Source organism: Solanum lycopersicum, chromosome 3 (assembly GCF_036512215.1).
Source record: "Solanum lycopersicum chromosome 3, SLM_r2.1".
Taxonomy (NCBI): domain Eukaryota; kingdom Viridiplantae; phylum Streptophyta; class Magnoliopsida; order Solanales; family Solanaceae; genus Solanum; species Solanum lycopersicum.
In genome coordinates, this window is record NC_090802.1 from 5,360,822 (window position 1) to 5,371,873 (window position 11,052).

The 11,052-nt window shown below is 33.1% G+C and overlaps 2 protein-coding genes, 1 long non-coding RNA gene and 1 other non-coding gene across 5 annotated transcripts; 1 reads left to right on the forward strand and 3 right to left on the reverse strand.

The window, feature by feature from the left end:
* On the reverse strand, window positions 1-3,042 carry LOC101252466 (5'-adenylylsulfate reductase 3, chloroplastic-like). Its single transcript, XM_004234424.5, has 5 exons — window positions 2,746-3,042; window positions 2,313-2,438; window positions 2,083-2,209; window positions 732-1,536; window positions 1-489 (listed from the first exon to the last, which is right to left on the reverse strand). Exons 1-5 carry the CDS (start codon window positions 2,825-2,827, stop codon window positions 259-261), a joined length of 1,371 nt encoding a protein of 456 aa, XP_004234472.1. The 5' UTR covers window positions 2,828-3,042; the 3' UTR covers window positions 1-258.
* Window positions 3,043-6,194: 3,152 nt separating this feature from the next.
* Window positions 6,195-7,125, forward strand: LOC101252752 (uncharacterized). The gene is made up of 2 exons (XR_011220342.1): window positions 6,195-6,486; window positions 6,709-7,125. It is a non-coding gene; the product is annotated as an uncharacterized lncRNA (long non-coding RNA).
* Window positions 7,126-7,632: 507 nt separating this feature from the next.
* TRNAG-UCC (transfer RNA glycine (anticodon UCC)) lies at window positions 7,633-7,704 on the reverse strand. Its single transcript has one exon. It is a non-coding gene; the product is annotated as a tRNA-Gly (tRNA).
* Window positions 7,705-7,846: 142 nt separating this feature from the next.
* Window positions 7,847-10,733, reverse strand: LOC101253062 (autophagy-related protein 8C-like). Of its 2 annotated transcripts, XM_004234427.5 has the most exons (6): window positions 10,517-10,733; window positions 10,266-10,328; window positions 8,577-8,632; window positions 8,441-8,493; window positions 8,108-8,226; window positions 7,847-8,030 (listed from the first exon to the last, which is right to left on the reverse strand). In XM_004234427.5, exons 2-6 carry the CDS (start codon window positions 10,300-10,302, stop codon window positions 7,924-7,926), a joined length of 372 nt encoding a protein of 123 aa, XP_004234475.1. In that variant the 5' UTR covers window positions 10,303-10,328; window positions 10,517-10,733; the 3' UTR covers window positions 7,847-7,923. The 2 variants fall into 2 exon arrangements, with proteins under 2 accessions (XP_004234475.1, XP_004234474.1); XM_004234426.5 differs by lacking the exon at window positions 10,517-10,733 and having other exon boundaries at window positions 10,266-10,371.
* Between the last annotated feature and the right edge of the window lie 319 nt (window positions 10,734-11,052).

Genomic DNA, 11,052 nt, shown 5'->3' on the forward strand with positions numbered 1-11,052 from the left:
TACAATGAACAACCAAAATATTGATTTCAAATAAATTGAGTCCCTAGAAATTAAGCTCTCACCAAAGATGGATATACAAAAAGTTTAAGTTAAAAAGGGAAAACAATGGAGTGGACTAAGAGGACAGTATAAGTCCATACAATCTCACAAGTTCTTTTTTTTTTCTTGATAACACTGTGGTGTCCAAACCAGCTTGCACGCAACTTTTGTATTGCGGAATAGCTTCTCATCAAGATATGTAAACACATTATATGTTTTTCATCTGAGGGCATTCACAAAAGCTAGCAAGGAGTCGACATCTCTCTTCTCCGACGGGTACTTAATGGGCTGTGAAGATTGTCTAGGGAAGAAGAGTATTGTAGGGAAGCTACCAAGCTGCAATTCTTCTTGTGCAAATGTTTTCTGCTCACCATCTCCCCTGAATTTTGCTACTTTCACACCTGAACTCGCCAACTTCTCCGCTAATTCAACGTAGGATCCTTCCATTGCCTGTACAAAATCAGAAAAAAAGATCATTAAGATGATCCCCTGATACCATCCGGCTGGAGAAGTAGAGGGCGAATGCAAAACAGCCTATATTCAATGGCTCAACTGAATTCAGTAATTTCGAGACATGGCTTATAATGTCTTATGCTCGGTGTTAAGAACCTTGAAGGTTGAACTAATCAAATTCAAATCTTGGATATGCCTTGGTGGAGAAAGAAAAAGTTGTTGATGAGAAGATAAATTACCTGGCAAAACCGGCACCAAGGGGCATAAAGAACAACAATCCAAGGCTCTCTACGATTTTCCAACTTCAATAGGTTCTCGATTCCAGGCCTGCTCAAGCTTACAATGTCGTTGGTGTCAAAAATATCAGCATGAGCAGCACTACCATTTGCATGGACAGTGGCATTTCCATTACCGTTCATGCTTTCGTCCTTGATGTTGCCCTTATGTAAGCCACACTCCTTGGCCTTGGAATCCTCCCACCACCACCTTCCTTCTCGCTCGTGTTGGCCAGGTAGGACAGCTCGTGTGCAAGGTTCACATCCAATGGAAACATAACCTTGTGAATGCAATGAATTCACTGGAACATTCATGGCTCGCAAGAAATTCCAAATATCACTGCCATCCACATTAGCAACAGGATTCCATTTCACCAAGCTGCCTACTCCACCATCCAACCCCTCAAACGAAGGGTCTATCTGAACAATGGGAATTTCAGATCGAGTACCAGGGGACTGATCTTTACGTTGCCCTGTGATCCAGGCACGTAAACCTTTCAGGGCTCTCCTCAAGGGCCTAACTTTCCTTATGCGACAGCATTCTTGGTGGCCATCTTCATAGAAAGAGTACAGGCCCTTGTTCCTCACTAAAGCCTGAACTTCAACAGCATCAGGGAACATATACTCAATACGAATCCCATAGTGCTTCTCCACTGCATCAAATAATTGGTAGGTTTCCGGATTCAACCTCCCAGTATCAAGGCTGAATACTCTAAATGGACGACCAGTTAAACGAGCATACTCTAACAAAGCAACATCTTCAGCGCCACTACAAAATAAGGATATCATTTAGGAGATGTACCAAAGCGAGCTAACCAATCTAGAAATTCATTTGAGAGAGACATCTAAAAGGAAACCAACATTTCGGATAAACAAGTAGAACAGCAGATGTATCAGGATAATACTCAAAATCCTAGACCAAAAAAAAAACGATATAGCATGATGACCATCTAAACTCTTCATCGCATTTGCATCACACAAAGCATTAACTGATGATTGATTTGGAAAAACTAACAAATTAGAATGCAACATAAGTTATCTTCAGTGAGAAACATATAAATGAAACTAGTTTGCAATGTTCATACACATTTAGGAGATATTATACTCCACCTTGAGTAGTTCCTATGAAACAAAACACCAACCAGTTTTTTAAAACAAAAGAAACATGATCAATATTTTCCATGCTACAATGCTTAAATTTCAATTTGGATACGAAAATTCAACACCAATAGGTAATCCGGTGCACAATGCATCCCGCGTTAGCAGGGTTCGAGAAAGGGACACACCCCCTAATCCAAAAAAAAAAAAGGTATACCTGAAAGCAATGGCAATTTCACTTCCAAATTTCTCAAGGGCTTTATCCATAATCTTCAAAGGAGAAGCATTTGTTAGCTCTTTTGCCAATTTCTCATAATCATCTGCTTCTGCTTTCTGTTCCACCTCTAAACCCCACAAAAAAAATTTACAAAAGCAAACAAATAAATCATTTCCATTACAAAAATTAGCAGTAAATCACACAAATTACTAAAAATCTAATTAACTCACCAGGAGCAACGATAGTTGCTGCTAATGGAACTAATGGCTTCATAGCCAAACTCCTCTGAGTAAAATTCACTGCTTTCAATGGAATTCGAGACCGATCCATCGGCTGAGTGATACCCATGTGTGAAACTGTAAAAAGAACAGCAAATTAGACCAAAAAAAACGAAACCCAGATGATAAAATTCTCCGATTTTCATCACATTAACACTTTTAAGTGTAAAAATTGAAACTTTAGGAACTCAAACAAAGAAATAGCAAACCCCAGATGTTTAAATTCTCTGATCTTTATCATATTAACAGTTTTAAGTGCAAAAATTAAAAATTTGAGAACCAAAGAAGAAAAAAAAACGAAACCCAGATGAGAAAATTCTCTAGCACATTTACAGAATTAAAAGCAAAAACTGAAAAAATGGAGAGAAAAAGAGTAATGGGTAACCTTTAGGTTGTTGTTGTTCATATGAAGATGAAGAAGAAAGAGAGCCATGAATTACAGCCGAAGAACTGAAAGCCAAAGCCATTTTCTCAAATCTCAAACAACAAATCTTCAATCCCAAATACTTTTTTCAAACAAAAACAGAGGATTTGCTTTCTGGGTTTTTGTTGAATTTGTAATATTTTGCTTCTTTTTTTTTTCTTCTTTGATTTATAAGAGAAAAAAAAATATCACCTGAAGAAGACGACAGTGTACAGATTCATTGAACCTGGACGTGTTTTCGGAATTTGATGGTTGTCTGACGTGGCGTAATGTTATTGGATGGACTTTTATTTGTAAATAATTTGTTTCTCTTGTTAGCGAAACTGAATGGAACAAGAAGACAAAGAGGTTGTTTGCGTAATATTAGGGGTCTTTTACAATTTTGCCCCTATATTTTGTATTGATATTTAATTTAGGTAAAATAATCAAAAATACCTATTTAGAAAAATAAAAGTAAAAATTTAAGGAATCTCATAGTGTAATTCAATAATTACACTCTGTCTCGACAAATTTAGTATTTACTAAAAATCCCTTAAAATTTTTGTTCCGTGATACTTTAGACTCTAGTGATATATGGTAAATGATACATGGTAAATTTAAACTGTTAAGAAAAAAATGGGGAAAAAACAGTACATTTAAACTTGTTAACTGAAATAGCTTAATTTACGGTAACAGATCATTAATCAGCATTAAATTAGTACGTAATTGAATATTAATTTCAAATTTTGAAAATCAAAGATTATATCATCTATTTTGAATACAATTTTCAAAACCGCTACATAGAAAACATTATGATACACAACAAATTCATGTATCAATGCATCGTCTAAAGCACTATACACACTGATTCAAAATATATCAGCAAGCACACTTGATGGATTCAAAATGTATCAATGCATCATCTAAAACACTATACACACTTGATGGATTCAAAATGTATCAGCAAGCACACTGATTCAAAATGTATCAGCAAGCACACTTGATGCCGCAGTTATTGAAATTAATCACTGATACATGAGAAAAAATTTCAAAAACCCTTGATACATAGGAAATCATATGATACACATCTAATTCATGTATCAAATCATAGACTAAACATTATAATCCACTTAGTACTTATGTATTAAACCTTGTCTGATATATGATAATAATTTTCATAATTTTTTGATACATATTGTATTCCTTAAAATTTTTACTAATTTCAACAACAATTTTAAAATAAGTATAAAAATACAAACCCGAAACAATGTAGGCCTGACAACAATGTTTGCTGCTTCTTTTTTCTTTTTTTGTTGTATTTTGATAAACTTTGATTTTGATGTTTCGCCAGAGTCTTTGTTTGAATCCTTCTGAAGATTCATAGGATCATGCAAAGATTTTTTTTTATTTTCTTTCTAATTTTCATCGTCGGAATCATATAATTTAAAACTCTTTCATAGAGAAAAATTAAGAAGAAAAATTGGGATCTCTGTGATAATTGGGTCGGCATCGACCCGATTTTCAGCAAAATCATCAACTTGGATTTGATCAAGCACAAGTACTAATCCCATGGCAAAGGCACAATCAAACTCAGGCTTTATTGAGAGAGAGAAAACGTCTTTTCCAAGCATCACATGAGCACAAGCATCCAATTTTCAAAAATTTCAAATTTTTTTGAATTTTGAAATTCAAAATTTCATATTAAATGTTGTGAAACATTTTTAATTAAAATTAATAATTCAAAATTCAAAAAGTGATTCAGAAGATTGAGTGTTTTAGTGGAAAAAAATAGGCATGATATGGGGAAGTGTGTGTTATAGAAGAGAGAAGACTATGTATGTCTAAACTTCTACTAAAATAAAAAAAAGAATTATGTAATATTTGAAAAAAGAAGGGAAAATTAGAGAATACTAAACTTATAGTTGTGTATTTAAGTTATTTTTCCAAAATAAAAGACGTAAGTTGGTTCTATAATTTAGTCGATACATCACTCGATAATTCAATATCAAATCAATCGGTATATTACTGGTTAACTAATTGATTAATACATTTGAAAAATCGATATTTAATAAGTTGATTGATTAACTGTAATTATTTATCTGATTTGTCCGATGAATAATTTTGATTCTATACATCTCTACAATCTTGTGGATATCATATATCCCGGATTCACCTAAATAACAATTTTTTTAAAACATAAACATAGCATAAATTAAATTAACAAATTTTACATAGGCTTTGTTTAATCACTTTATTATAGTTATATTTAATCTGGATAAATATTCAGATCTCCGTAATCTCATATATATTTACATTGCAATGTCTAAAGACAAAAGTTTTAAAAATTAACATAAAATTATATTTATTAAATAAGTAATTAACAATTCTAAGTCCTAATCCTAAAAAAAGCTCTCTTTCATATACCAAACTTGTATCAAGATCGATAAATTAATAACAAAATATATCATATATATAATCAAGACATAATACATAAATATGTAGTTTAACATGGTTTCAAATTATATTTATATCTTTCAACTTTGAATGTGCACAAGTAAATACTTAAACTTGTATAAAATTAAACAAATAGACGCATATATACATGTCATTATTTGTCCTACGTGTATTGTACCATGTATAATTCGTGTGTTCATATGTTCTATATACAAGTTTAAGTGTCTACTTGTATATATCTAAAGTTGGAGGACATAAACATAAATAAGGCCAGATTAAAAAGCACGTTTATGTTATAATCAAAATTGTAGTAAAATCAACAAGCCAAACACGAATATTCTTTACAAAATTAGTATCATTAATTATTGAAAATATTGAATTAAGACAATTTAATTGTGGAAACTTAATTAGCAATATATTTGTCTGGTATACACTTATACAACTTCAGTTTGTTTTCTTTTAAACCCTGAGATCTCGAATTAAAATTTACAGAAATAAAAAATATTAAATAAAATAAAATAATGAATTTCGAATATTAAATAGTCCATCCCGCTTGAAATTGCTAGCCAATAATCTGTTGGCTATGCAATACTAGTGCTTTTATAGCTTTCATAGTCCCAAAATGCCTCCTTTTTTTTCTTTTACCGTTCAATATTTGTAATTCACTAGCTCTTTTATTTTTTAAAATATTAATTTGAAATCTCACGTTTTCAACAAAATTGGCTCTTTATAGAAAAAACCCTCTCAAAAATTCAAGAAAATTGAAAAACTTGAGGTTGAAAATTCTGACTATAATTTCGTTGATTTAATTTATAAATTTTAAAATTTAACATAAATAATATAATTTAATATTTAAAAATTTTAAAATCAACTCGATCCATATATATTGACCAACCAACAGATTATGTCATTAATCTGTGTGCAAGAATTCAAAATACACACACTTTTATTAGTCTTGTTGACTCCTACGATAACATGTACTTGACAAAACTAGCAACTCTAAATTGGTAGTCTTCCAATACTTGACAAAAAGCATATTGTATAAATAGAATTTCTGCTACAAATTATTTATATTCATTAATTGTGTTTCAATAGCAGCAACAAATTCATACCACAAAAATGAGTGTAGAAGTTCTTGATGGCGCCACAATCCTTAGCTTCGTGGAAGACGAAGAAGCGTTCAGTGAATTTATCGTCGAACGCTTCAACAATCTCGATAAAGATCATGATGGCATACTTTCTTATTCAGAAATGTTGAAAGAGTTGCAGGTAAGGGCATATCCAAGCCATATAGTTTAAAGATTACTTTTTAATGAATATATAATTTCAAAGATTAAAGGTAGGTAAGAATAATAAGGTCAGTGTACACGTCATCTTCTAGAGAATTCACGTTTCAAATTACAATAACATCATGTTTTTTATATTCAATTTCTCTAACTAAATTTTGAATATTATTCTTAATAAAATTCTTGATTTCACCACTGGTTGCAGGGGTTAAGGGTTTTCGATACACATTTTGGTATCGACGTGAAAATCGATCCAAACGAGATTTCTCGAGTTTATAGTTCAATTTTCGTTCAGTTCGATCACGACTCGAACGGGACGGTGGATTTAAAAGAATTTAAACAAGAGATGAAGGAGATGATGGTGGCTATGGCTAATGGTTTAGGGTTCTTGCCAATTCAAATGGTACTTGAAGAAAATAGTTTCTTGAAGAAAGCTATTGATAGGGAATTAAAATATTACTCTATATAATAAGAATGGTTAAATATCTTGTATTTTGTCGTATCAATTTACTACACATGGTTTATACATGCAATATCATTAAAATTATGAGTTGTAATATTTTGAAATAAATTTGATGTATTATGATTTATTATTATACTTTATAAATATAGATTTTGTTTCGTATATTTCTATGTAAAAGTCCCAAAATAAGAAATGATTATTTATAATTTCCTCTGATTTAAAATTTTACTGATATTTTTTTTAAAAAAAAGTTAGATTTCATACTTATTATCTTAAAAGTATCTATATATATCACACCGTGATAGATCATTTTTCTTACCAATTATTATTACACCGTTCTTTATCATAGAATTCAAACTTCTAGATAAACCGGACGGCTTCTACGAAGAAGGCGGCGCATAAGAGGCTCGACGGCTTGTTAAGGAAGGCGGCAAGGGTCGACTAAGGGTGGAAAACGAAAAGCGTTTTTTGGTCCCCTGAGCCGGAGGGTGCTTGTGTGTGTGGGTGAAAGGGGGGGGGGTGCCACGATGAAACAAGGGAATGAAAGGCCGCTATGCGTTGGATGCTCTTTAACCTCCCCATGACTCCGTTGTCTTGAGGAGCGTTGAAGCTTGCTTCTTCGGAAGACTTTTCTTAAGTCACACACACAAAAAATGGCAAAATATTTGCGTCTGCCGGGAGTCGAACCCGGGTCTATTGCTTGGAAGGCAATTATCCTAACCGTTGGACTACAAACGCTTTGATGACAGAATTATATTAAGAAAGTTAATATACAAACATGAAACAAAACAAGAGTTGTGATTCTCACATAGTATACTTTTTAAATGAATTGAACTAATAAATGAACGGATTAATAATCAACCTATGAGAGATATTGGGATAAGAGTGCAAAGACTTGTCATCTGTACATTTCAAATTGGTAGCAGGTTTACGATACAGATAGTTAACTTGAAAAATTTAATTACAAAGCTCGAGGAACCCAAATGTATTTTCACCGCTATATGTCATATAAAGGAATCCGTCTTCATCCTTGTTTTCCTCGTAAATTGCAGACATCAGAGCAGCTGCAACAGGAAGATATGTCAAAGACAAATGTCTCGGAATAGTATCGAGACCTTATGTTATAATCTACTTCACTTACCAGTTGGAGGCAGAATGTTTTTGACAAAGACATATATGGCCTTTTCTGCACTGAGATTGATCCTCTTTCGGACAACGTAAACAAATTGGCCAACAGTCAAGTCAGCTGGGACGAGATACCTATGTCACGAACGTAACAGAAATAAATAATGGTCCTGTCGGATCTACTTATACATAGGAATGAACAATCGGCAACAATCAAGTAGTATGAGACTAATTCTGTTAACATATTGAAGTTTATTGCGCAACAAGTAGCATGACACTCGAGCAGCAGCCTGTGTTTAATTGCGAAAGGAAGAAACACATGAGGTACTGAAGAAAAGAAGCAACTTACTTCTTCTTATCAATGTCGGAGATATCACTCTTTTCTGCTCTCTCAACAATCACCTGAATGGGAAACATAGCCACGAGAAATAAGGGTACTGAAGTATCAATGAAGTGCAAGACCTTTTTAACACCAGATATCATACCGGAATTCTGTCAGGATACTTCTCCCTGATGCGAGAAGATTCCGCCTGTCTCCTCTCTATTTAAAAAGGACAAACATTGATAACATCAGCATAATTACATACATCCTTTTTGTCTCATTCCCCGGCTTTTCTTAACCAGGAAGTTATCAGCTCAAGTAAATAAGGATATGCTCGAAAGAAAAAGAAAAGAACAGGCAACACATCTGATATCTTGAAGGCTGAAGCTATATGGAAAGAAAAGCATCAAAAACCATCACTTCCTATACTAGTCGGCAATCCCAAATCAGAATATCAAACAATCAACTAAATATCAACCGCAAAATCAGTTGGGGTCAGCTATTCCACTCAATTCATTCCCATACTAAATATTGCCTTCTAAGGCAAATAAGAATTTTTCTAATGAAACTTATCTCGACTAGTTGGTGTTGTCGATTTGAATAAGCTGTGTTTTAACTAAAAGCTGCAATTATTCCCTGATACTTCAGTGATGAATTTATGCACCTGATATATTCGTAGATTCAGGAAGACTAATAACAGAATATATATAGACCATCAGACCATGAAAGGATATAGATCAAAACTTCAATGATATCTGGTTGTTGCTTTACCAAATATTTACCTTTCGTCAATTAACTTGCTCTCAAAGAGGCATCTAGAAATATTCAAATATATACAATGTAACAAGGAGGTTACAAAGCATAAACATCACTAAACTACCCACATCCTGGCACCTGCCAACCTAAGCTGATGTAGCATTTGGATGGTGGGTATAGCTGCACCAACAGCGTGTGCAAGCAAACTAACTGTGAAGCCACTTACAGAGGATGGGTCAAGCAGGACTGGCCGAAGATGAGATGTGCATGACATGACTTAGGCAAATCCCACATCAAAATGGGAGAGGAAAGTGGAGAGCTTTATAAAGCATAGCTCAAGTTCACATAGTACATGCATAATTAGGGTCGGATGTGCATATCCCGAAAGACAAATCCGTTTGGGCCTAGGTCCAAAGTGGACAATACGTGCTATGGATTTGAATCATGAAAATATGGTATGAGAGGGGAAAACCTTAGAGCTAGAACTGCTTAGGGCGTATTTGATGCCCTTGACAGAAGGCAAGCTAATGAGAACTTCTAAAGATAAGGTGCATATGACATCTTAGACGACTCCCAGTAAGAGGAAATTGAAGAGTTTTATACGACATAGCTCAAGTTCACACAGTAAGTGCTTTTATGGCCCTTCTGTAAAGACAAATCCTTGTTAGCCTAGGCCCAAAGCGAACAATACATTAACACACACATGTATGTCTACAAATAGCACACCTACGTAGACACTATTAGCTGCTATAGCACAACTTTTCTTCAACCAAGCCCTACAATTTTATATAGGAAACTAGTATTATCATACAAATTAAATTAATTGATCAATACTCAATAATTATCCTCATTATGTATATGTATACACATATAATCCCCCCACCCACCTACTCACCCACACTAAGTCTGCACACATTTACTCTACAACAACAACATACCCCGTCAAATCCCACTAAGGCAGACCTTACCACTACCTCGTGGAGGTAAGAGAGACAGTTTCCCAAAGACCCTCTACCTTATCATCTCTGTCTACCAATAATTCAATTTAAAGATAATCAAATCATGTCCAACAAAGAAAAGTTAAAAGAAAACATACCCAAAGGATGTTCAACCTTGAAAGAACTCTTAGCCATTGAAAGACTCAAACTTTTATCTCTTACTGCAAATTTCAAACATCTAAAGAACATCAGAATCACATAAATATACACTTATAAACGCAATTCAAGCAAAAGGGTATCTCTAAATTTACTCAAAAATGCAAGAAAACCACAAAAAAAATTAACTTTAATATATGAATCTTTTCTACACATCAAAATCAAGAATCATAATTATAAACAAAATTTTTACCAGAATTCAACAGAGAACAAATTGTTTTTTTTTTCTGATTTCTGAATCGTACACGAAACTTAATGATTTTTGTTGAAATTCACAAGAAAACTCTATGAATTATTGCGAATTATTTATGTAATTATTCAAATTTATATGTTTGGATCCGGTAATAAAACGACATCGTGGAGTAACTTAAAAGGAACAAACGGCTGCGTTTTGTTTGCGTGGTTGTGGCAGTTTGCGTATATAATGGGACTTGCCATTTATATTTAGAATTTGATTAAGGAAAGAATCTATTTTAATGAATTGTTTAGTCAATTAAATTACAAAATTATTAAGTCTTTTTCTTTTTTAAAAAATAAATTAATATGCTATAAATTTAACCATTCGAATATCCTAAACTCACTAATAGTAGTAGAAGGTGATATCTTGCCTTGCTATTAAGGAAAATTTAAAAAAAAAATAAAAAATGATGCACAACGCATTATATATTTATGCAAATTAATAAAATTTTATACCGTAATTAAATGTGATGAAAATAGCCTACTCTGATT

What these genes read in the sequence shown, in the direction of transcription:
- LOC101252466 (XM_004234424.5), bottom strand. Translation starts at nt 2,827, where the DNA reads ATGGCTTTGGCTTTCAGTTCTTCGGCTGTAATTCATGGCTCTCTTTCT. An exon ending in TGAACAACAACAACCTAAAG is followed by an intron (nt 2,439 to 2,745) that starts GTTACCCATTAC and finishes TTCTTTTTACAG; the next exon opens with TTTCACACATGGGTATCACT. An exon ending in GAAATTGCCATTGCTTTCAG is followed by an intron (nt 1,537 to 2,082) that starts GTATACCTTTTT and finishes CTTATTTTGTAG; the next exon opens with TGGCGCTGAAGATGTTGCTT.
- LOC101253062 (XM_004234426.5), bottom strand. Translation starts at nt 10,356, where the DNA reads ATGTTCTTTAGATGTTTGAAATTTGCAGTAAGAGATAAAAGTTTGAGT. An exon ending in TCCGACATTGATAAGAAGAA is followed by an intron (nt 8,227 to 8,440) that starts GTAAGTTGCTTC and finishes TTCGTGACATAG; the next exon opens with GTATCTCGTCCCAGCTGACT. An exon ending in AAACATTCTGCCTCCAACTG is followed by an intron (nt 8,031 to 8,107) that starts GTAAGTGAAGTA and finishes TTCCTGTTGCAG; the next exon opens with CTGCTCTGATGTCTGCAATT.